The sequence below is a fragment of the Thunnus thynnus genome, chromosome 18 (assembly GCF_963924715.1).
Source record: "Thunnus thynnus chromosome 18, fThuThy2.1, whole genome shotgun sequence".
Lineage (NCBI taxonomy): Eukaryota > Metazoa > Chordata > Actinopteri > Scombriformes > Scombridae > Thunnus > Thunnus thynnus.
Window position 1 is genome coordinate 2,155,390 of NC_089534.1, and position 26,061 is coordinate 2,181,450.

General features: G+C 40.4%; 1 protein-coding gene across 2 annotated transcripts in view; it reads left to right on the top strand.

Annotated features, from left to right (window-relative positions):
- The window catches only part of fam184ab (family with sequence similarity 184 member Ab), a 148,531-nt gene that overhangs the window by 50,623 nt on the left and 71,847 nt on the right, over positions 1-26,061 (top strand). For both annotated transcript variants that reach the window (XM_067572611.1, XM_067572612.1), the window contains exons 2-9: positions 3,630-3,749; positions 4,546-4,704; positions 5,862-6,101; positions 6,382-6,465; positions 7,309-7,560; positions 14,549-14,684; positions 16,304-16,485; positions 20,302-20,487. In XM_067572611.1, the coding sequence (XP_067428712.1) occupies positions 3,630-3,749; positions 4,546-4,704; positions 5,862-6,101; positions 6,382-6,465; positions 7,309-7,560; positions 14,549-14,684; positions 16,304-16,485; positions 20,302-20,487 (1,359 nt within the window). The remainder of the gene's footprint in view (positions 1-3,629; positions 3,750-4,545; positions 4,705-5,861; positions 6,102-6,381; positions 6,466-7,308; positions 7,561-14,548; positions 14,685-16,303; positions 16,486-20,301; positions 20,488-26,061) is intronic.

Genomic DNA, 26,061 nt, shown 5'->3' on the forward strand with positions numbered 1-26,061 from the left:
TTATCGATCCGCCTGGTATCACTGTCATTTATGCAAACTCCTCCAAGGACACGAACCGATCGACCCGCTGAGACGAGAGAGGATCTCTGCTAGCAGACGCACACTTTACTCCTCTCTCTCTCTCTCTCTCTCTCTCTCTCTCTCTCTCTCTCTCTCTCTCTCTCTCTCTCACATTCACACCCAGAGAGACGCTGATAGCAGCAGACCACTGGTTCAGTAGAAGGAAGGAAGCTGCTGTTGTAGACGTTCAATGACACGTAGCAGTAATGTTAATGTCAAGAAGAATAAGGAGAAAGGTCAGGTTACGGTACTTGGGTTACTTTAAGTGTGTAAATAATGAAACGCTTACTACATGAACATTTTTTATTTATTTATTTATTATGTTGACAATATATTGCAAGACAATCTCCTCAGGATTACAGATTAGGAAGGAAACTATTGAAGAGCCTGAGTACAGTTATGTAGAATCACTGCGTTTTACAAAGAGATCTTGTAAGATGCTCCGTCACCAGTATATCATCTCTAATTGACATCCATTGTTTGCTACTGGAGGTGTCAGACATGAGCCAGTTTTTTTAGTAATGACCTTCCTCCCAGCCAGATGTTGGTCTCCTACATGCACCGATCCATCCGAGTGTCCGAGCTACAGGATAAGACAGGATTTAGGAACCACATATCCCAGAGAACTGAGTGAACGTTCCCCCAGAAGGGCTGTACGTTTGTATATTTCATATATTTTGGTGTGTTTTACTACATGTACATTTAAGTAACACATGTAGAAGGTCAACATGGAGGGAAATGTTTGCCTGTGGACAGGACGGGCTGATAGACACTTCCATCCATTCATCCACTCTGACCTCCTTCCTCTGCAGACCTCGTTGCTCTATAACAACGTCACACTATTTGTACTTGTGACCCTTCATCACAGGCTGCATGTGTATGAGAAAAACCACAGATTATACTGTAGAAAAATCATTTTGTGCAGCTGAATTTAGTTTCTTTCTTACTTCCTTCCCAGCAGCTTCCTCAGTACGGATACATGTGTGCAGATACTGCAGAGCCATAAAGGGTTAAATCCTGTACTGAGCTAAGAATCAACTCCGACAGCGTAGATATATCTGCAGGTTTAACACACAACACCTGGATGCACAATCATAATTGATGTTGGCAGATAATCTGCAGACACATTAAAACAATATCAGCTTTCTGTCTTTCAATGATTCAATGTTGATTTGTTTCCTAATGATGACGATATTTATAGCCTTTGTCTTTCCAGCAGCAATTGTCATTTTATGTGACACACACACACACATACACACACACACACACACACACACACACACACACTCTTCCTCTTCATCTTCTTCACTGACCATTTGTCAGGTGAATTACACGGAGGAGTTTGGACACGAGTGCATCGATTCATGAGACATCTTGACAGTTTCTGCTGGAGTGTTTGCTCACTTCAGTACACGTGTGCTCATATGTGTGTGTGTGTGTGTGTGTGTGTGTGTGTGTGTGTGTGTGTGTGTGTGTGTAACAGAGATTTTAGTTCCTCTAACTGTTACGTCTGCTTCATTCACTTCCTGCGCTGCGGGGAGACTGAGCTGACTGAATAATTTAGAGATGAGGAGGAAAAGATTATTTATTTTGGAGCAAACTGAATTTTCTCAGATTTATTTGACTCTTTTGTTTCATTCCACAGTTTCCAACATGAAAAAGAAAAGAAAGATTTTAAGTTTCTCTGCTATTTGTTTACATTTTATTTGACTCTCAATAGATTAATTTATGTATATGGATTAGTTGATTGGTAGAAAATTAATTGGCAACTAGCTTTTGATAATCAAATCATTTTCTAAAGTCAAAATGCTAAAATTCGACTCATCAAAATAATTGTTAGTTGTAGCTCTAATAATTTCTCAGTAATTTAAATTTAAAATAAAAAAAGTCATATTGAATTATCACCCAAATGAAGATGTAAGAAAGAAAAGAAAGAAAACGAAACACTAGAGCAGCAAAGGTTAGTCCATTAATCGATTAGTTGATCGTCAGATAATTAATCTGCAACTATTTTGATAACTGAATAATCGTTTTAGTCATTTTGCTGGTTGCAGCTTCTTAGGTGTTTGTTTGTTTAAGCTTTTCTGTTTCATACATGATAATAAACTGAAGACATCAACATGTGATCTTAGAAATTATAACACTGTTCACTATTTAAAACCATTAATCAATTAATCAAGAAAATAAGATTTCTTGCTGTCGTACATGAAGATACACATTCCATAAACTACATTTGGCTTGAATTGAGAGATATATATACAAATATCAGGTTATATTAAACGTACAGCATAATAATGAGAAAAGGGATGAAAATATGCATTATATTCACATCAGCAGGTCACTGAAATCACCTCCCGACTATAATGTGTCTCCGTTTTTTCTCGTTAAGTAAAACTCTGCAGCTGTCAGCAGAAGCCTGTGAGTGTGTGTGTGTGTGTGTGTGTGTGTGTGTGTGTGTGTGTGTGTGTGTGTGTGGAGAATAAACAAACAGGAATTTGAAAAAACACCACCACTTGTCAAACTAAAGCCTTTCATCTCCCAGCGAGGCATAAAAAGTGGATGTCATTGTTTCAAAGAAAGCTGCTGCTGCTGCTGCTGCTGCTGCTGCTGCTGCTGCTCTCCATCTCTAAGTCTGTTGACGGACTTTGGTCCAAAGTAAACAAAGGCTCTTTAGCACCATCACACAGTTCAATGTGCTGAATTATTGACTTGCTTTTTTTCAAAGAGGCAACACATAGCTTTGTTTCTCACGGCAGGGAGAGAGAAGCATTGGGGGGGGGGGTGTCTCATGGCTTTTCATGTGGAAATGTAAAAGCCATTTCTGTCCTCTCTCTCTCTCTCTCTCTCTCTCTCTCTGTCTCTCTCTCTGCCTCTGTGAGTGGGGGGGGGGCTGTCAGATTACGGCTCTCTGACTGGCTGCTGCGTGTATTTTTGGAAGGGATTTAAAGGTCAATCTCATGCACAACAGTTTGCTCGTGTTATTTTTATCCCCGGCAATACGTGGCATCAACCGATTTCTAATTTATAACTGTGGGCCATCGCCGCTGATGCTCCTGAGCTAATACTGGAAACATGGAGACGTGCACTGGGAGGGTTTCTACAGCTTATAGTGGATGCAGCTGAATGCCGGCTGCATACCACGACTCATTACTGCAGCATTTCTCTGCCGGCTGCGTGTCTTTATCTAGAAGCTGATTGGTGTAAAATTACCATAAATGATTCATGTAAAGGTTTTTATGATTTGCCTACATGTTGGTAGATGTTGGTGGGGACTTTAAAAAGTATCAGCTATTCCACATGAATAGAGTTTGATGATAATAACATTCAGGATCAGACGGTTTATGATAATATAAATGATGCACGAGCAGCTTTTCCAGCCTACAAAGAGTAAATGTACAGTATCTGCCTTCCTTTCATCCTTTCATCTCACAGTTTTGTTATTCTACCCTCCAATTTAATTTCCGAACAAAACATCAGCAGCGCCGACATAGTTCACATCGGTTGAACTCGAGCATTTAAAGGTTAATACAGTAAAACTTCCTAAAGCTTTCCTTCCCTCTCCGTTGCAGGTTATCTATGCACTGAACACAAAAAACGACGAACACGAGGCGGCCATCGCCACTCTGAAGGAGGCCCATGAAGAAGAGGTGCAGCAGATCCTCTCTGAGACCAGAGAGAAGATACTACAGGTTTATACCATTTCTCTTACTCAACATCAATTTTTTATCACTAACCTTCTCACTTTTAAATTCAGAGTCGAGCTACTCTGAGTGAAATCATCCCCCTCGTCTTTGATGAGAAGTGTCAGAAAAGTTTACTTTCTCTTCATGTTGGACACACAAGATTTTAAATGTAAGAACTGGAAGGAAACTACATCTGACCACAGACATTTCAATGGGAGAGGTGTAAATAAACAGCTATTTCAATGATTGACAAGTTGTGAGGTATAAATAACTTGGAGGGAAGCTTTTGTACTGTTTGATGTAGGTATAAGTGAGCTTTAATTCCTTTTGGATTAATGAGAAAAATGTGGAATGGATCTTCAGAAATGAACTCACTGGTCAGCGAGAGTCAAATTCAGGTCAGTCGGTCAAGACGAGACAGTATAACGTATATCTAACAGCCGTCCGTCCGTAGCTGCTAAACTACATTATTCCTCTGCAGCTGCAACACTATCACATAGCAGCTGATCCGCTGGAGAGACCGAGAGCTGAGATCACATTCAAAATGAATTCATCAATATTTAATCAGCTGAATATTCATTATTTAGATCTATATATCATCACTCCTAATGAGAATAACTTCCCTTCCCTGACAGCATCGTGACTAACCTTGAACATCTAAACATATACAGACGTTTACATGCTATACCTTCCCACAGAGTCTGCCTGGAGGGAAGGTTTGATGCTGCGGTTTGACAGATTTATTATTAAAACAAGACATTTGGAGCAAAATGGTTAACCGAACACTGCACATTTGTTCCAGTACAAGAGTAAGATCAGCGATGAGATGGACCTGAAGAGGCGGATTCAGTCTCTGGAGGAATCCATGGAGCTGCACGAGAGGATGAAGAGACAGGCGCTGGCCGAGTTCGAGAGTTACCGTCAGAGGGTGGAGGACATGCAGCTGTGCACCGAGGCTCAGGTAGACGGAGGGATGATGTGTGTGTGTGTGTGTGTGTGTGTGTGTGTGTGGTGTATTTTGGGGTGAGAGGCAGCATGCTGCAGTCACAGCTGCAGGTAATCACAACTAATGTCTGTGTTTCTGTCCCGCTGTGGAGGCTGCAATCTGCCAGCATCACATCTGTCTGCTGGACTGGACGGCTGACTGGTGGTGTAGTGGTGGTGATCAGGGCTCCTTCACTTTCTGCACCAGTTCTGTCTTATATAGATTGTTTGTCTATAAAAAAAAACAGAGCAAACTGCCATCATGCATCTATTTGTATGAGGAATAATATAGTTTCTATCAGAATCAGCTACATACAGTTCATTGCAAAAATGGGGCAATGGTGGCCTAAAGGTTAGAGAAGAAAGCTTGTTACTGGAGGGTCACTGGTTCAATCCCCCAGACTAGCAGGATGAATCCCCCCCCCCCCTCCCTCATTACCACCACTGAGGTACCCTTGATGTGTGAGGAGCCCTTGAGCAAGGCCCTTAACCCCAACTGCTCAGTGGGAGCAGATCAGACTGTGGTTGTACTGGGCAGCTTCCAGGTATGAATCTGTGTGATCAAGGCTTTACTGAAAGAAGAGAAGAGAGCATTGCTTTCTCTGTGAAATTCCCCTGAATAAATAAAGGTTAAAGAATATGTGTTTATTTACCTCCAACTCTGCAAAACAGACAATCTTTGCTCCTCGCATGTCTCAATCTTTATTCTTTTCTTTTTCTTCCTTGTTTTTCGCTGCAAATCAGCAGATTTCTCACGTGCGTTTTTGTGACAAAACGTAGTTTGGAGACCAGACAGACTCATCTGGGATTCCTGCTGGTGAAAGATCTTTTAATATGTGACACCTCGTCGCCGATCAGTCATATAGCGAGCAAACAGAATGACTTCAAGACAGAACGTTGTGTAGTGTGTTCATGACTTGTTTATTCTTTGCCTCTCCTACTTCATGATGTGTTTTTTTTTTGAGAGACCACACGCTGAGTCAGTATTGAATATTGCTATCAACAGGTGTTGTTTCTTTTCACATTGCAGGTTTCTCTGCAGTATGTTTGCTGGCTTGTCGGTCATTAATAAGTGTGCCCACTGTATAAGAAACCCACAAACCCATAAATCAATCCTCCTTTCTTTCCCGGCAGCACACCCAGCGCGTGGTGTCCATGTCGAGGGAGGTGGAGGAGATGCGACGGTCCTTTGAGGAGAAGCTGCGTACGTTCAGCCAGGCCCAGGCCCAGTTTGAGCAGGAGAAGAGGGTCGCTCTGGAGGAGCTGAAGGCCCAGCACAGACAGGAGATCCAGGAGCTCCTTCGCAGCCACCAGAGCCAGAACGCCAACTACAGTAAAGACCAGGAGAAACTGGGACAGCTGCATAAAGCCGAGGTAACACGCTAAGGCCAAAGCAACAAATGAAATCACTGCAGGGAAGTTCAGGGGGAAGCTGGACAGCAGTGATTACTAAGATATTTATCTGATTGTGTACAAGCCAGTGAATTAAACTTTAGAGCGTGATGGATCAACCTTTCCTGTGTAAGCAAAGGTGTCAGGAAACATTCTACACATTTTAAAGTTCTCTACACAAAATGAAAACATCCTTCTGTTTCTGGATTGTCTCAAACACAATTTGAGTTTTTTCCTTCGCGTGTCGTGTGACGTGTTACAGGTGGATTCCCTGACGGAGCGGGTGGAGGAGCTCAAAGCGGACAAGAAGAGACTGGTGGAGGAATACGAGGCCAAACTCAGCAAGGTATTTAATTTACTGCTTTAATACACGACAGCCAATAACTTGAGTGATGGTTGTTTTCTGATGTCAGACTCTGATTGTATCTATGCAGTCATCCAGTGAGCAGCTATATATTATAAAGTGGATACATTTATGTATAAAGTTAATACTGGAATCTTTACAATATCAGATGATAAACTTCAGCAATGTGCATGTGATAATTATTTTTTCATCTATACATGACATTAATAACTGAACCATGCTTCACATCATGGTTCTGTTTTCTGTTTTTAATACATCATAAACCCTAAAAATTACTACTTTACTAGTTTTATTTTAATATCTTATTGTAGCCATAGCCAGTAGTCATAGAACTATAAATATTTCACCTAGAATTACCTGTATTGTTTGTGTGTTATAATAAAGATGCACTCTGATTGTTGTTTAAAGTAAAATAGTCTCAGCTAAAAGTGGATAAATAATAGTTAAAACAGAGTGGAATTACATTTGTTATGTTGACCTTGCAGGCAGTGAAGGCTGTGAGCTGCAGATTCCTCTACAGTGATGTGAGCAGCGAAAGCACAATGGCACAATTTAAGTGCTGCATTCAGAAGCTATTAATTTCAATGAAACCGTCCTCACTGACAGTGAGCACTGTCAGGCGAATCATTTTGTCTTCAACTTTCACTTGCATTGATTATTCAAGCATGAGATTGCGTTATAATGAGAAAAGCTTTTCAAAAACGGTTTACTCCCAATTTTCAGGAAGGAAGTCAGGAAGAATAAAGGTATTAAAAAAAATTAAACAAAGCTCAGTGTCCTTGCTGTTCAGGCTGTTTGGTTTAAGGTTTGTCCGTCCGTCCACAGGCTCAGGCCTTTTATGAGCGCGAGCTGGAGGCCATGAAGAGAACCCAGCAGCTGACCGCCGACAACCTGTTGGCGTGGAAACGCACCGAGGCCGAGCTGCGGCGGGAATTTCAGACCCAGGAGGCGGCGCTCCAGAAAACCCTCGGAAAACTGAGGACCGAGCTGGCCAGGGTTACGGATGAAGCTCGGGAAAACCGGGAGAAATCCCACAAGCTGCAGGCGTCGCTCACCACCGCCGAGAGCAACGTCAAAGTGAGTGTCAGCTAGGGGTGTGTCCGAATACAAATACATTATTCGGCAAAGCACAAATAGTGGGTTTTATACAAATATTTAAAAAAATATTTGTTGGGGGTGTTCCCTAGAGATAAAGCTGAGCTACTGACACAAGCAAAGTGCTCCCAAGAGACTCTCCATAACCTGTTGTTCCTCTTCTCCTTTCCACAAAGTTAGGTTGTAAAAAATAGGCAATAAATGAAAAATGCAAAGCAAGAATCACCTTTGAAGTTCTTCTACATGTTACATGGTGTGCTGTCTCTGTGTTATGGGTGTATAAATAGGTAGAGGTCTGTCTGCAATGAGGTGATGAGTAAAGTTTTATCTCAGTAATCAGCGCAGTCGTCTATGATCTGGGAGACTCTAGTTAGAGACCCGGTGAGGGGACCTCCTTCATAAGGTAGTTTATTCATGAACACTTATTGTAACACTTTAATTTTCTAAAATTAAAAGTGTCATAAAAACAAAAACAGGATTTTTAAGCCTCTTTCCACTTTTACTCAAATACAAATACAAATAATTTTGCTGCCTCAACAAATACAGATACAAATACAAATACTGGGCTCTCTGCACATCCCTAGTAGATAACATGTTTGCCATAATAACAATAGTATACTTTGCTTGCTTTGCTTGTATGTTAACACGGAAGTAAAGGTTCACTATCACCTCGTTCTGTCAACAATCTGTCCATCAGTAGACAGTCTGTCAGCCATGTAAAGTTTGTAAAATAAATGAACTACACTACAACCAACCGGCATGATGAATCTAAACTGTCCTCTAGGATGCAGCTTTTCAAAATAAAATGATGGTATCTGATATGTTATGTGTGGATAGCATGATGGTGGATAACACTTCATACCTCTGCCCTGCATCCCATCATTCAGGCAGTCATGTGTACAAAAATAGCAAGACTGTGTTCATTACCCAAGTTCTGTTCTTTAGAGTAGACTCACATTATCTCTGCCGTTGAAAATAAAGTTGACATTCGCTCCAGGGGAATCGCTTAAGTAGGTCTGTTTTGTTTTTATGATGTGCTCTGAAGTTTGTGTGAAATTATCCCTGATTGCACAGAAGAAAAGAAGGGGTCCCCCCCCCCCCCTCCCCCTCCCCCTCCCCCCTCTCTGTGTTTTTTGAGAATATGATCAAGGTCAGCAGTGGTTGGTGTGCCTGGAGTTAAAAACTTCATTAATTATCACGGCATTCAAGTGTAACCCAGATAAAGAAACGACAACAGAGCAACAGAGCAGAGAGCGTGAACCAACTTCAGTTGACAGCTCCTCTAGATTCTCTCTGATATAAGATACGAGACAATAAAACAGATATCAGAGGGCAGAAGCTATTTGATGCTCGGCTGTTTCAGTCTTTCATACAGAACAGAGCTGATATGAAATGATTTCACACTTCTATATCTTTCTCTCGCAACCTCAACAGAAGTAGACTGGGTAAAATATCGGAACTTGAATCAAAATTACATTATTTGGAGCAAGAATAACAAAATCTGGGCTTCTCAGAGGAAATAAAAAAGCAATAATTCAGTTAGAGTTTACCTAAATTCCCTCTTGAGGTCTAGAGCAGAATTTCAAACTCATAGAACGAGACTCAGTCACCTCCTTGTGTCGAGACTGCAGCAAAAATGAGAAATATTCTAACATTACAGCCATCAGATCACAACGAGCCTTTTTATCTGATCCATTTCAATCTCATTTTATGCTTCACTTTACTCCTCCTGATATATCCTTAGACAAAGACAGCTGTAAAAAACTTGTAAAGCCATTTAGAGCTTCCCTCTCTTTTACTCAAGAGGAAGCCAATCATCCCAGTAGACCCATCATCCTGCCTGAGTCACACAAGGCGATCATAGGAATGAAACCTGTATTGTTAGCAGGCCTGATTGCAGCTGAGAGGATGCTGGCAACCTCCTCACACACTTACACACACACAATGGCTAAACATCTGGCTAGAATGCATCCCCATCCCCCTGAAGTCTGCAACCTGGGCGTCATCCTTGACTCTACCCTCTCCTTCCAGTCACACATCAAATCTGTCACCAAATCCGCCTTTTTTCACCTCAAGAACATCTCACGACTCCGGCCGTCACTCTCAAACGATTTTTCATATCGTAGGCCGATCTGCTTGGGTTAAATACTAACACTCAGACTGTCAGAGGGCAGAACGGAAAGAGACAGCATCCGAGATACACCAACTTGGATGTTCACCGTCTACAGTTCTCCTTGATCAAGTAACTTCAATATACATTCTCAGCAATAAGACATCAAAGGCTTGTGTGTGCTTCTCTCATCTGAAGTGTTGACCATCACTCAGAAATATCCACAGCACCAGTAAATACTGGACAGGCTCCAATATGTCCGGAACTCAGCTGCCAGGGTTCTTACCCACACCAAACCCTGGCAGCACATCACCCCCACTCTCATTCACCTACACTGGCTCCCTGTGAAAAACCGGATCTCCTACAAACTCCTCCTCTGCGCCTACAAATCCCTCCACTCCCTGGTCCCCAAGCGGCAACCTCCGGGACTGAAAAATGAAGCCAATGCAGTTCCGTGAATGATCACTTGAGGCTCCCAAAGCAAATCAATCCACATAGACCCCCATGTTAAAATGCCCCCCGCCCTCTGGACTCTTTCAAACCAGCCCTCAAAACCTTCCTGTTTGCTCAGGCTCCCACAGTTAACCAGTTAACTTCTCAGTTGCTTACTATTTAAGCTCGGCTTAGTTTTCTTTTTCTCCTTTTCTCCTTCTGTTTGATGCTGTAACGCTTCATCTTACCCTGAAATCTGGGTAACATGTTTTATATCTCCTGTATTATATGTGTATTGGATGTAATTTCCTTGCTCTTCTATGAGAAAATACAAATCACAGAAAAAAGGATCACAGCTGCTATATTGTGCTGCTGCTAAGGTAATATCACAATAATCTTTTAATAACAGCCTCAGTCTATGAACATATCTCTTAATCCTTCAACTCCTGTTGACAGTTTATTGTCGAGAGATAACAGATTTTTAATTTAACCTCGACGAGCTCACAGCAGATGTTTTAATCTTTATTGTGATCTACATGTCACCACAATAACACATCTCACATCTTGTTATTCCTCTCGCCCTACAGTTTGTAATTACTGGCTTTCTATAAGGTAGCGTTTCTCTCAAGCAGAGTGACATTTTTAGACTCTCTTCACTAAATTTTCTTTTCACTCTGGAAAATTAAAATGTCGCACCAAATCAAAATGCTCGCTAATCTCGTGAGGCATAATTAACTGTACCAGCACTCTTCATGGGTGGAAATAGTAGCATCAAATATGGAATTCACACCAGTCTGCAGCACTTTGTGGCTGATGTCAGGATGCTGCAGCTCCTTGCTTCAGCGTTCTCTGTCATGCTCCTTTAGCTTATGATTTAGTAGGCAAATCTCCAAAGAAACGCAAGCCAATGATCGCTCGGAGTAACCGAGACAGGCGTAATTAATGACTCACTGTTCACGAGCTTCCGTGAGAAATATGCAAGCCAAAAATTACAAATTATCCCCCAAGTGAAATACTCCACTGAAGTTATGTTAAATTGCTGCTGTCACTGACTTTGGACTAAATACTTCACTCTCAGGTAAAGCATATCTGGACTCGTTGGAGGAAGCTTTTAGCGAGATATAACAATAAATCATCTAAAGCACAGTTTTCAAGGCCTTTTATATGTAAATGGGATTGCAGGATTTAGCCAGGTCCAATAAGGATGATTGACAAAAGTGAGGCGGCGTATATGTGTGTGTGTGTATGTGTAACAATGGGATTCTTCGTTTAGCTCCGATAAATCAACTTCTACAGTTAATTAAACTGTTTTAAGCCCACCAGTCCAACATCACACACACACATATATAGATGTAAACTGTTCTTCTGGTTACATCCATTGACAGGATGTGTCACTACATGTGTCCTGTAACCCCAAACATAATGTTTTAACCAGAGTATTAAAAGCTTTTTTACTTATTGGCAACAAATCCCATGAAAATCAAAAAAAGATCAAAACTAACAATGAACTGATTCCATGTGTCCAAAGGCTGATGTGGCTTATTTCTTTTAGACGCAGGTTTGTTGACAACACTCCGACATATATCTGAAAACACAGCATATCAGACTTTGTCAGAGGCAGAACGATAAAGTCTTATAAAGTCTTATTTCCATCATTGTCCCTGCTGATTTCACGGATCATCAACCGTTCAGCAAGACGGGGACGAGAGTTCATCGTCTGACATGAAGAAATATTCAAGAACTAAACATAGACGACTGAATCCCAGGAACAAGCAGTCAAATAAATATGTTTTCAGGATGTACTCAAGAGAAAAGACAACATAGACTCACATAACATCACATCATAGGAGACAATTGATTTAAATTTGCTTCACTGGCTCTCGTATTGTAAATATTAGTTTGATACACTGGTGTCCAAAAATGACTAAAACACATTAGTGAGCTGCACTGGGTGACATGTTCTTTTATTACTCTCAGTCAAACCATGTACACTGCCCTGCTGCCATAAATACTCACTACTGTAGTGCATTTTAACCTGCAGCTGAAAATTCACTATTTACTCTACTGTTTGTCTGACGTTCACTAAAATGTACAGTTCCCAGGTGTCTGAGTGGCACATGCAGGATACAGAAGTCAGAAAGTACTGAGAAAAGAATTAATGCACTCATGGTTTTTTTTGTTTTCATGGGAGTTGTAGACAACAAGGAAAATATGAAATAACACATTGCTGGTCCACCTTAAAGGTCAGTCCACCTTAAGTGAGCCCGGTCAGGTTAGGCTAATGCATTGTCGCTAACATCGGAGCTAACCTCCTTCAACAGACGAGACTTTTCTTGGTCTTGAGAAGCTGCAGCATTTATTAACTGACACACTGTAGTCTGTACTGTACATTTACTGTCGTATCGACAACTTCCTGTCAACCTTTCCCTCCGCTCCGTTCACACTCATCGTCACTTTTCTGCCGCTCGCTCGACTACACACTCGTTAGAAACACACATGACTCACTGCCCTGTTCCTTAAAGCAGCCACGCTCCTCTTATAACAATATCTTTCACATAGATGTCCTTTGAAGAATGAGGAGAGGGAGGATGACTCAAAACTATTCCACTGTAACGTAGGATGTTATTGTGCTCACACAGTATGCGAGTGAAAATCATTAGTAGCCCGTTGATATTAATGATGGTGTGAAATTGTGCGCAGCTGCAGAATGAATAACAGGGAAACACTGAGTGTACAGCTCATATTATAGTGATTCATTAAATGTGTTACTGTTGTAAATGAAAATATCATACAGAGAAACATATTAGTGTATTAATTGTTATCCAATGAAATGAGTAATTTACGGGGGGGGGGGGGGGGGGGTTGCCTCTGACACACACACACATCAAATCTAATTTGTGTGGCTCCTCAGTGGTTATTATCATACTGAGGTTTCATTGTCTTAGCTGTAGCAGCAGTAATTAAGTTTGAGGCAGGCCGTTTGATGGGATTGAAAGATGTGAAATTACCTCTGAGTTCTTACAGAGTGCTTTAGGAGAGCTCTGAATCGCACAGCTACTGTACTCATGTGTGTCTGTGGATGTATGTGTGTGTGTCTGTGGGTGTGTGTGTGTGTCAAATGCCTCCCTGAAGTCTAGTCCTTATTAACTGAGCATTTTAATTCTTGATCTTCAGTATTAGGAATATTCTACCAATATGCCGCATACTGTAACTTTGGTTGTTCAACATGTCATTCAAACTATTGTCTTATACAGCTACAACTTACACAATTACACCAACTACATGTAAATGTCCTGCAAATGTTCTCATGATGCTTGACTGGAAATATATGTGACCATGCAACAGCTGTTTTCTAAGATGATCTAAATATTGTGATCATCGTAATATTCCAGTAATTGTATACTTTCATTTGAACTCCAGTTCTGCACTTCTGTTCATAACATGAACCCTTTCTGTCTCAGTCCAAGACCTTGCTAAGTCTCTACTAAATGTATTGCATGTTACTATTTTAGAATAACCAGGGCATTTATTACATTTCTTAAGGTGTCAAATTACAGAACAGTAGGGATGCAACTAGTGATTATTTTCTTGATTAATCAAGTAGCTATTTGGTCTATAAAATGTCATAAAAAGTGCTCATTATAACTACTTAAAGCCCGAGGTGACATCTTTAAATGTGTTGTTTTGTCCATACAACAGTCCAAAACTCAAAGATATTCAGTTTACTATCATGTATGACAAAGAAAGCATTTAATCATCACATCTGAGAAGCTAAAACCAGCTAATTTGTCGGCATATTTGCTCAAAAAATTACTGAAATGATTATCAAAACAGTTTCTGTCACTCGACTAATCGATTAATCGACTAATCGTCGCAGCTCTACAGAACAGCTCCCCAACTAATCAGTGAAATCTGTGACATTTTTAGTGAAACAGACAGCAACCAATGGGCTTCATAACCAATAAATAGGCAAACTGATAAAGTGCAACAACAAATAGTTACTCAAAGCAACTTTTACTGAGGTTTCACTCCAGTTTAACCTCTCTGTCACCACTTCAGGAGAATAAGACGCAAGTAAATTTTGATGCTTGGATCACCATAGCAACATTTAAGGGTTGGACACACTTGGACAAACAAGTGTGATAGCTTATTTTACTTAATCAATACCTTGGTGTTCAAGGTTTACTTCAACAGTGGGAAGAATGTCGGCGGTCTGCTGGGATCGATGGGGTCAACAGACTTTATTTCTTTCTTCAAAGTTGTTTGAGTTTGTCTGTTTTCATTGACGTCTGTCTCTGGTTTTAAATTACTTCCCCCTCTTCTGGATAATGATTCTCCTGTACTGTCAGCCAGATGTAGTTTCTACGTTTATGTTAATAGATTTTCCTTTCTTCTCCTCCGCTCTCTGTTGATTGAATTCTTCTGCAGGACTTAACCAAGCAGCTGGATGAAGTGACCCAGAACTCAGAGATTGTGGAGATCCGTCAGAAAGAAGCTGAATGTGAACTGGAGGCAGCCAGAGATCGAGTTCAGCAGCAAGCGACTGAAATACTGCTCAAAGCCAGTAAGACCCTCTAGGTTTACCTGCTTCTCTCTCCTCTCCTCTCCTCTACCCTACACTCCCTGGGCTTGTCGTGCAAACACATCAAACATATCCACTAACAGCTCCTCTCATCTTGTCAGAGGCATCATACCCTGTAACGCTTTAATGGCGTACTGCTGTATATTCAAGCTAATGGTACTCCCAGTCCCTCAGAGGCAGTGGAAACCTTTCTCACATCAATTATGCCCAGTTTAAGGTGTGTGTTTGTGCGCGCACACGTTGGGCAAGTTGTGTGCTGGAACCTGATTTAATAACTTATGATGTCTCTCCATCAGTAACAACATTACATAAACATTACTGTTTGAAATGTATGAGCAATCACAGCACAGAATTATGCTCGACCCATTAGCTCCTATGAGCTCCTCGTGCACAATGAGAATGTTTTATCTGCATGTGAGAGACACAAATAACTTCCAGCTGACAAATGCAACTGTGACGTTCACATGTACTGCCAGTGCAGATCATGGCTCCTTATTTATTAAAAGTCTAGAGGAGTAAAGACATTTTGGGAGCAAATGTCTTTCATTTCAGGATGACAGTTTAACTTTTATCCACAGCTGATTAAGCACCTGTCTGCACAGCATTTAAAAATGTTAGTTGCACTGGTTACTTATATTAAAGCTTAATTCCAGTTTATTGAAACTTGGGTCCTATTTTTGTAATTTTGACAATAATTTCTAACGTCATTCTCACCAAAGTAATTTCAGATATCTGGTCCGACAGTGAAAGGAAACACAAGCTGTCAGATGATGTGACAGGTGGTAAACAAACCAGTAATTTAGGCTGATGATCTGAACCACTTTATCTAAAGGTAAAATGGAAAGCGACAGCTCCTGTGAGGTTGGCAATAATCCTTCATTGCATAGAAAAACTGCGTGTGTGCACAACTACTGCAAGTAGGTCAAAGTTGAAGCAGGAGGCCGGTCTGTAAACTATGATAGAATGTCACAAATAAGTATGAGGATTTGTTCCTGATCATCTGACCGCTTGTTTAGCTTGTTACCAGATGTTAACTTAACATAATGTAAACAACAACCTAAATCACAAAAATAAGTTACAATGAGTTGGAATTATCCTGTGCAAAATGAAGGATGCTGAAGTCATCTCCCTGCATAGCTAGCTAGCTATTAGGCTACATCCATGAAAGTTTCTGGTAGAAATGTAACAGGCGTGGGTCAGATGGATGTAGCTGTAGAGGTTGTTGTAATTAACTTAGAGAAATAACAACTCTTAACCCCCTGAAATGTCTTTGATTGTCCTGAAAAACATGAATAGCTCTTAGAAACCGCTACAACAACCGGCATGTGAAATGATCTCCTCTTCTAAAAGAAAGCAGCTAACATGAACATGATAAAAAAAACAAAATGGCCACTCAGCAAACTTTAGTGCAATTCCATAACTCTCTGAAACTTCAGGACAAAGTTAAAATTTGAGATGTGCTGACAAGACTTTATTTATCAAGTGTGTCAGTTGCAACGATAAGGAACCTTCAAAACTGACAATATGCAGATGACACACTTTCCTATTTGTATTCTTCTCACCCATGTCGGCTCTGTCCTGTGCTCTCTGTCCTGTCATAGGTCAGATAAGCAGCCTGCAGGCCACCCAGATGACCCAGGAAGCAGCCATCAGGGACCTGGACAACGAGCGGAGCCGGCTGAAGGACAAAGTGCTGAGGATGGAAGAAGAGAGGGAGGCCCTGCAGAGCCAGAGCCAGGCCCTGGAGGAAAGACAGAAACAACAGATCCAGTCCATGGAGAAGGTGTGTGTGTGTGTGTGTGTGTGTGTGTGTGTGTGTGTGTGTGTGTGTGTGTGTGTGTGTGTGTGGGCTGCTAAACCAGTGCTGTGGATGAACAGTTGTCGAGAAAATCGAATATTGGTTGCCGGCTCAGGTAGAGAGGTAGACAATGCGAAGAGAGAGAGCATAGCCTAGACATGAATTCTAAGAATATTATAATATGTAAAACATTAACTAAGAGTATTAAAATATATAAAAAACGTTATGATGTAGTTGTTTCTGTATAGATACAGAAACAACATCTGCTGTATGTTACAGCTATGCATCTGCATGGCGGCCATATTGGAGAGTTCAAGATCTGCTGAATGTTTTCTTTTAACGATATATTTTAAATTCTCATCGAAACAACTTCACACTCAGCATTGCACTTCCTTGGGTCCTTGGCAATACACCCACCAAGTGTGAAGTAGATCGGATGAACGGTTGTCGAGAAAAGCGAAGGACATACATACACACAGACTCCTTCCCTTATAATTAGATAACTCCTCGCATAAAAAGTATGACAATTAAACCACCAAGAAAACTCCAGCAAGCATTACCATGTATAGCAAGATGTAATATGCATGCTAAGATTTTAGGAGTTTATGAAACCACAAAAACATCATAATTTCAGAGTCAACAAACCAGACTGTCTCATGTTTCAAGTTGGGTGTTTGTATTCTCCATCTCTCTGATGTAGTCTGAATACTGCATAACTTCCTTTAGATGATTATTCAGTCTGTTCAGACCTCACTAACTTCACAATCAGACCAAACAGCTTTTCACTAGTTTGTCTAGTTTGTCCCCACAACTCTTAAAGGGGACATATCATGTACATTTCCAGCTCTATATTTATATTCTGGGGCTCTACTGGAATATCTTTGCATGATTTACAGTTAAAAACTCCTCATTTATCTTCTACTGGTCCCTTATGCAGCCCCTCAGTTCAGCCTCTGTCTGAAACAGGCCGTTTTAGCTCCTGTCTCTTTAAGGCCGGCCTCCTGATGAGCCCACTCTGTTCTGATTGGTCAGCTCTCAGAAGATACCCCTCTGCAGACATCCGCCGGCTCTGGAGGCTACGTAAACAAACAGTAGTAGTAGGATTTCACTTCTTTTTCTGGAATATGTGAGTGGACAACAAGAACAACATTAGAAACAAAGGCTACCAATGGACGGCCATTTGTGGGTGTGTGCAAACAATATGATGTCATCACGAGGAGGAAGTAGAGGTAACATTCAAACAAAGCGTTCAGGGCTGGTTGAAGCCCCGACTTTTGACTCGCAGGGAGCATTTTTACATAGGTTCACCTCAAGTTTTGGACATTTCATCATATTTAACAAAGATATCAGACTTCATTAAGAGTGTAAAATAACAGAAAATCACAAAAGCCTGTTATGTCCCCTTTAAGTTATCCTCAAAATTCAGCCTCTGGGAGAAAAAGCCCAAAAGTAAAAGAATATTTTGGCCCATAAATCTTATTTGCCCTTAAAATGAGATAAACAGATTGCTTTTTTGATTCTTTTTGGTTTGTCCTTTTTTTCTTCATTTATTGTGGTTTTGCATCACCGACTTCTCTGTGACTTTTCAGAGTCAGTAATCCCTCTGTGTACTCTTCTGGGGTTTATGTTCTGCCCTGAGCCGGTTGTTATTCATATATTTGTAGAGAAAAACAACATTTTTAGGTATGAGCATATAGTTATATGCAAAGAAGTTTTTCCATCTCACTGTCTGTATTTCTTTACCTGAAGAGTTACTGATTCACATCTGTTGCAGAATAGTTGTAGAAATGTTTACTGATGATTAGGAAGGAAATTAATCATATGTACGTAGCAAAAACTGACCCTCAGCCAACCGTTGAAAGGATCAAACCTGTCGATCATTGCATTTACAAATTTTGAAGAAAAAGAAAGCTGCTCTTCTTTTTTACAAACCAAGCAAGTGTAAAGGTCAGATGATTTAAGGAACAGTGTAGTCAGCAGACCAACCACAGCTGACGGTAAATGTCAAGTGTAGCTGCTTCATGTGTGTTTTCTCGTCCTTTTATCTCTGACATTTGTGCAGTGTAATCCTCTGGGAGCTGCTAGAGTTCTCCCACCGAGCGAAGCTGCTGTGAATATGAATGTCTTCCTGAGAATAATGGAAGATCTCACATCTTTCTGTTATGGCGGCAGCAACATCCCGTAGTACCTGACTGATTTCTGCTTTAAACGGATTAACCAGAATAATCTGGGTTTGGTAATCTTTTCTGGTAAAATATAGCAGAATGTAAGCAGTGATTTGTAGATCGATTGTGGTTGAAAATAAGCAACATTAGCAAACTGGAAAAGACATTTTAGATAATGTTATTATGATTGTCTATTTAGCAGTTTAGTTTTTCACTTTGGTCTTTGCTTTTTTCTTTCTTGTTCTTGTTCTCTCTTAGATATTTTCCCTTCAGGTTTGTTTGGCCGTATGATTATGAGGGATGGAAGTTACAAAAATTAATTGATAAAAATGGATGTGAAATGAAAAGTAGAGTGATAAATAATTAGGTGACTTAATTCATTTAAAGCCGATTCAATTAAAACAGTCGTGATATGATGAAAACAGCAACATTCACAACACAATACAGCAATTTATCTTTTAAAGAAAATGACCTCAAAGATGACAGTAACAAAAACTTAAAATGATGAAAATGCTTACAAATTAAAAATGGAAGTCAGTTGAAAAATAGTGATAAATTGTTTATTGATTTGATAAACTTGATTGACATTTTATTTGAACCAGTGTTGCTCTGATAATCAGCTGATCTGTGTTCATCACTCACAATATCCAGCTGACATTTATCATTTACAGCAACGCTTCTTCTGTTACTTCCACCCAAAATGTCAATAAAAACAGTCTGCCCACTAACTAACTGATGAGTTTTTGGCTCTCAGCTCACAGCCTCGGCCTGCCGGTGAGTTTAGATATAGTGTTTGTGATATAACTGCTATCTGCTAGTAAACAAATACAATGTGTATTTAGAGATGCAGATTTCACTATAAAATCGACTTTAACTCGCTCAATTCTGAACCGATTTTCATGACATTTGGTTTGTTATAAACCTGAGAAACTGAACATGATACTGGTTACTTGTTGGAATTAAAATCAGTTACTGGGAGCGGATCTAATTAGCTCTATGCCCAAACATTAACCTTCTGATTAGCCATAACTTCCACTGGGACACGCAAGCTCCGATCTCTGAAGAGTCAACGTCAAGTTTAATTATTTAGAATTTCAGCTTTTGTGAGTAGATTTCTGTATCTATTATATTGTTCTAAAGCCGCCTGGTTGGTAGCTGCTTCCTGTTGACAACATCCAGTAAAGTAACCTTTAAACTGATGTAGGAGCCAATCACTGAACAGCATGCTTTGAATTAACCAGTTAATTGCATCTGACTGACACCAGTTTGCATCGAGACTCCACCAAGAATCAATCAATAATCCTTTTATCAATAATTGTCTTCAGCTGGTTGAATTTTACCGCTTCAGGAATAACAAATTTGAGTGTGAAATGGTGAGAAAGATGGCAATAGATATAATTTCAGATACAGAAAGGCAGACTGCAGGATTGATTCCTTGGCTGTCACTTAGTAAACACTGGCAATATGGCTGAATAATGCAGCATATGGTGTGAATAGCAGCCCAAGCTCTGTGTGTGTGTGTGTGTGTGTGTGTGTGTGTGTGTGTGTGTGTGTGTCATCTTTCACAACTCAACCTTTGAGCATATTTTAATCGTGTGTGCGTGTGCATGCATATTTGTTTTTCTGTGTTTGTCAGACCCTCGGTGAGGAGAAAGTGTCCCATGAGAAGGAAATGAACAATGTGCGAGCCCGATACGAAGAGGACGCCAGCCAGATGAAGGAGAGCCAGGCTCGAGCTCTGGAGGAAGTGGCCAAGAAACACAGAGTGACCCTGGAGAACGCTCTCAACAACGCCGAGAAGGACAAAAACCGCCTGCTGGCTGTGAGTACAAACACACACACACACATATATATATATTTATATTAACTTCAAGGTAAAAGTTGTTCAAAAAGAAATGTTGTTCCTGCTTTGATGAAAACAAAAGAATCTATGGATGAATAAAGATGAGTATACGTCTGACAGTGTTTTCATCAGACGGTGACTTTAGCGGGCACAATTAATGCAAACTCACAAGATTCATTTTCAGATTGCTGCGTCTTGTGTAATCAGCGTTTATTGCCCGTCGCCGGCGGAAAATGAACAGCTGTATGTTTTAATTGATCCTGCATCATCAAGCTCGGGGCTCCATCTCGAGCCATAAAGATGGCGTCCTTGGGAAGTTTGTTTACTCCGGTTCAGTGGGAGGATTACTCTCTTTACGGAGGGAAGTACATGAAGTGTAATTTTAGGTATTTGAACTTTCAGTATTTTCAGTTTGTGCAACTTAATATTGTTACTCCATTGCAATATAGACGGAAATATTTACTTTATACTTCAGTACATTTATTATTGATGTAGTCACTCGCTATGTTAAAACTAAAAAATGACACCAACACATATTATCATCTTATAAAATGTGATACCTTGTTATATATTTAACTACCCAACAGTTAACTCCACTGACACCAACAACATTTACACCTATACATTAATGCATTAATAATAATGATTATGTAACTGCAGGACATTTTGCATAATATGTGTTTTCACTGTTGATACTTTACATATATGATCTTATTCATACTTTCATATTTCAGCTTAAACCTGCATGAATTGATTTGTTTGCTCCTTTGGGGCAACGCAACAATCTGTAAACATAACATTCACATATTATGAGCTTATAAAGTTGTTAATGGCAAATGTGTTAGCAAACAGTTGCCTATTTACACTTCCTGCAGACGCAGAGCAACGCTGCCATTCATTTGGTGTTGTGTTTCTTGACAAATGGAAGACCAGTATGTTTATTTCCAACAACTCCTGAGGGAAATATCTGCTCCACGCTGTTCACCAGCTAGTCACTAACTATGTCTGTCTGCCAGTTGGTGCTGGTTTGGCAGCTTGCAGTGGACTCATGTTGTCTGCTGTGGCTGGAAAAAAGGTTGTGAGAGTGAAAAATGCTGTAAAACCAAAACAATGAGCTGAAAGACACTAAAACGCTCTGCAGGGCTGAAGGAAACTGGCTGATAATTCTCTGTTGGTTTGTTACAATGAGCGACTCCTTTCAACTCACGCATAATATTTGATCCAATGCTAGTATAATCTAAAGGTATTGATTAGGGATGAACGATATTATCGGCATGTCATCGGCATTGGCCGAAATGAACCTTTTGTGCCGATTATGAGAGGCCAATTTGCTGCCTTCTCCTCCGCAGCATAACTGTGCTTCCCTCCATGGACTGTTTCACCCTGACAGGCTGCACTTCACTCAGCTGCCCGTCAGACCCGCTGCTTCTTCTAGTGGAGGCTAGCTGGTTGTGCTTCCCTCCGGTCATGCTGCAGCTAACGCTCCGCTAGCCTCTCAGCTAACGTTAGCCTCGGCTCTCCATGTGGATCCAACCGGGGCACCGAGCCCCGGTTTGTTATTCAGGTTAAAGTGGGAAGAAGCAGCTGATCTGATGGGCGGCTGAGTGAAGTGCAGCCTGCGGAGGAAACACCGGGACCGTCAGGGTGAAACAGTCCGCGGAGGAGCTGCTATGTTCGGCTGCGCAGATAGGAAACACTTCGGCAGACAGGATGTACCACTCTGTTTGGAAAAAAAAATCTTTTTGGTTTATAACGGCGGTTGTCAACCAGCGTATTAAGTGCATTACCGCCACCTTCTGCTCCGGAGTGTGGACCAGAGATTAAATCCTACACATTAATCCTGTCTGTCTAATAAACTCAATGAAAACTCTACTGCTGCTCCCACTTGGCAGGTTCATTAAAGTTTTAATGCTGAGCTCCTGAACTCCAGTCTTCCTAAGTTCTTCCTTCATATATTGTCTTTCTTGATCATAATTAGTACAATCTATGCTTGCATGCATAATAGTCTCTTCAGCCAGCTGGAAAAAAATATGTGCATATATCGGTATCGGCAATCGGCCACAATGAGTTGGAAATATCGGCATATCGGATATCGGCAAAAAATCCAATATTGTGCATCCCTAGTATTGATCCATTGTTAATGTAAAAATGTTGAGTAGAGCAGCTTTAAGTAACCAGAATTCATTCACTCGCTGCACAAATCTGCAAGTTGGCAGGACGAACGGTGATATTAACTAATATAAAACTGAACAGTATGATATTCACGGATGATTCAGTCCAAATACAAGCTGTCAGCTCTCTCTGCGTTCTCCTGCCAAAAGATTTGGACCTGTCGCACCACTTCAGTCTGTCGATGTTATATTTGTTGATGAATGAGTGGTGATTATGGATGACAGACATGGTGTTTGTGTCTGCATATGTTTTCATACCACTGACCACAGTTATATTGTGCTGCAGATGACAGTGTCTGGCACCCTAAATACGCTTAAAACACAGGTTATAAAGTAAATGTATTCCTGTATAACCACAGTGCTCTGCTGTTGGGAGGTACTTGTTCAGAGAGGAGACAGAATGACTCATTTACTCTTCTTCACAGACACTCTGTGAACTGGTTGAGGGATTTCAAGCCTTCCTCTCTAACCTCTAAGCTATCTCTGAATCATTCACTGACTGTACCATCTGCTACCAGAGCTGGAAAGAAGCTGTGAGCTCTGCTTGCCTGGAGACTGTGAATTGTGAATGTGAAGTGTCTCATGGAGGTCGAAATATTGTCACAAAAGATTTTTTTTTGCTTGAAATGAATAATTATGGAGGAATGAAACACTGTATACAGACTTTGGTGTTGAAATACAGCCGATTATTATAATTATTATTATTATTGTTGACTCTATAACACTTTTTCTCAACCTTCCTACCAATGTTTCAGTTGGTAATCTTCTCTCTCATAAAGAATGAACTAGATTCTTGTAATCAATATTACGCACATTATATCAGCTAAAAGAGTTATAACAGTAGGAGAAAACTGCAGATTGGGTAAATAAAACGGCTTTTCACCGCCATCATTAGGACACAGTGGTAATAAATATTTATCATAGACAACATCTAGTGTGTGTTAGACTTTAGAGAGTGTAATTATTGGAAAACTATCAGACATTTGGATTTATTTGGATTTATTTCCACTAAACTAGAAAGAGAAACAGGTCGAAGACACATAAAGAGAGTTTGGGTTTCTTGGCGCTGCGAAGATGTCACAACTCAGAGAACGATGGTTTCAACTTTGTTTATAGTACAGAAACTGTTCACATTTTTCAGAGAACTCTCGGATTTAATGACTCTACTGACTGGATCTATTACACTCAGAGTAACTCTGGTGTTATTGTGCTTTATATAGAAGAACTTAGTAGAGCTGCAACATTTAGTTGATTCATCGATCAGACAGTCGACAGAAAATGAATCAGCAACTATTTTAAGAAAATATTCTAAGATTCTCTGATTCCAGCTTCTTAAATGTGAATATTTCTGGTTTCTTTAGTCTTTATGACAGTAAACTGAAAGTCTTTGGATTGTTTGTCAGACAAAACAAGACATTTGAGGACGTCATCTTGGGAAACAATGATCGACACCATTGTCTGACATTTTAAAGACCAAACAATTAATTGATTAATCAAGAAAATAATCTAAAGATTAATCAATAAAGAAAATAATTTGATTTGATTTATTGAACAGGACAGTGTGCAGTATTAAGCATAAATGATGCACCGGAGTTAGCTTGAAGCTAATTTGCATCTGTAGTCCATTATAATCAAAACACACAACATCACAACAACAAACAATGCAAAGCAAAAAACAAACAAACAAACAAACAAACAAAAAAACCCACAAAGAACACACCATACAAAATACAAAGCTACACACAGCAGCACATCACATACACCCACATCAGTTAAAAGTGAATAATGTAAACTAGGCTCAGTGGTCACACAGCTGATTGTTCTTTAGTTGATTTTTTAATTTGGCCTTGAATGTATTGATTGATTGATAATTGTTATTTGCAGCCCTAAAACCAAGATAAGCTCAAGTAACACGTCCAGGTTTATACAACTATCCTGCATTTCCTGAGTGTGTTAACAATTGCAGGGTTTATCTTTTTATCTTGAAAAATATAAAATACAGTTTAAAAGAGACAAGCTGTTACTGTTAGATACTGAGCAGCTCTTCACTGCAGCACAGAAATGAGTCAGTGAAGCTGATGCTGGAAGCAGCAGTTTAATCCCTGAAGAATTTAGCGGCAGAGAAAGTGACAAAAAACTACATGAAGATGGTGTGAAAGGTCCGACAACAGAGACAGAAAACATGATCTTTGAATTACACGTTCCTGCATCTTCTGACATCATGTCAACAGGAGCAAAGCCAGAGGAGACCAACTACAGCGTATGACGCAATAAACCAGCAGTTTATTACACATACAGAATAAAGGTTTGGGATTTATAATCTCTCTGCATGCATGTATATCATAATGAATGCATTAATCATACATAGGCCAGTGACAGGAGCTCGAAGAATTATTCAAAAAAATCTGCATTTTTCTCAGATGTTTATAGGCTAAAATACATCAAAAAGGGGCTTTACTGGTGACTCAGAACCTGGAGAAGTCAAAGCAGGAAATGCAGCCTACTGACGTGGGAGCATGTTTATATTTATCACTTCTCAACGTCATTCAGGACGCTCCTGAGCTCACGCAACCACGGCTGCTTGAATTGTGAGCTTCTGTCAGTGATATAATGTTACAAAAGAGAGATGTGCGCTCCCAAAAAAAGGCAAATAAAAATAAATTCTCAATGAAAACAACAACGCTCGGAGAGACGGTGGCTGATGGGAAACACACACGTGGAGACGATCAGCAGTCTGACTGATGAGTCACACAGGTGATAAAAATGTCTTGACGCTCTTTATGTGCTATTTTTGGGGGCGATGCTAAATCTGCTACACACAAACAAACACACAGCAGCAGCTTCAGTGTGTAAGTGACAATAAAAAACTGATCAGATTAACTTTCTACCTGCAGAACCAGCTGAAAGTTTGGACACATTTTCTCATCCAAGTAAAGGGGAAGTTGTGTTTAAACTTTTGTCAGGAACTGGCTCAGAGTCAGAGCTCAGAACTGGCTAGACCCTCCCCAACCCTAGTCTTCGTGCTACTACTTGTGGGGGGTTATTATGCACTGCAAACCACTGGGGCAGAAAAGCAACTGGAAAACCAGCGACCCCCTCTGCAGCCAGGGACGTGCTCCCTCACTGAACATTTACATGACCAATCCCCTACTGGGAAAAAGCCATCCAAACCTTACAGGGGATTAGTGGGTCAACAAAAATGGCTACCCCAACCCAGGCATTGTACTTCAAATGGCCCAACACTTACCTGATTTAAAGCACTAAACAGGCAAAACAAAGTTAGGTAACTAAAACCAAAACAGGGGACAAGTGCTGCTCATCCACTCCAAACAATTCCTACCCCGGAGAAAATAATATACAACTTCATGTGTGAAACTCCTCC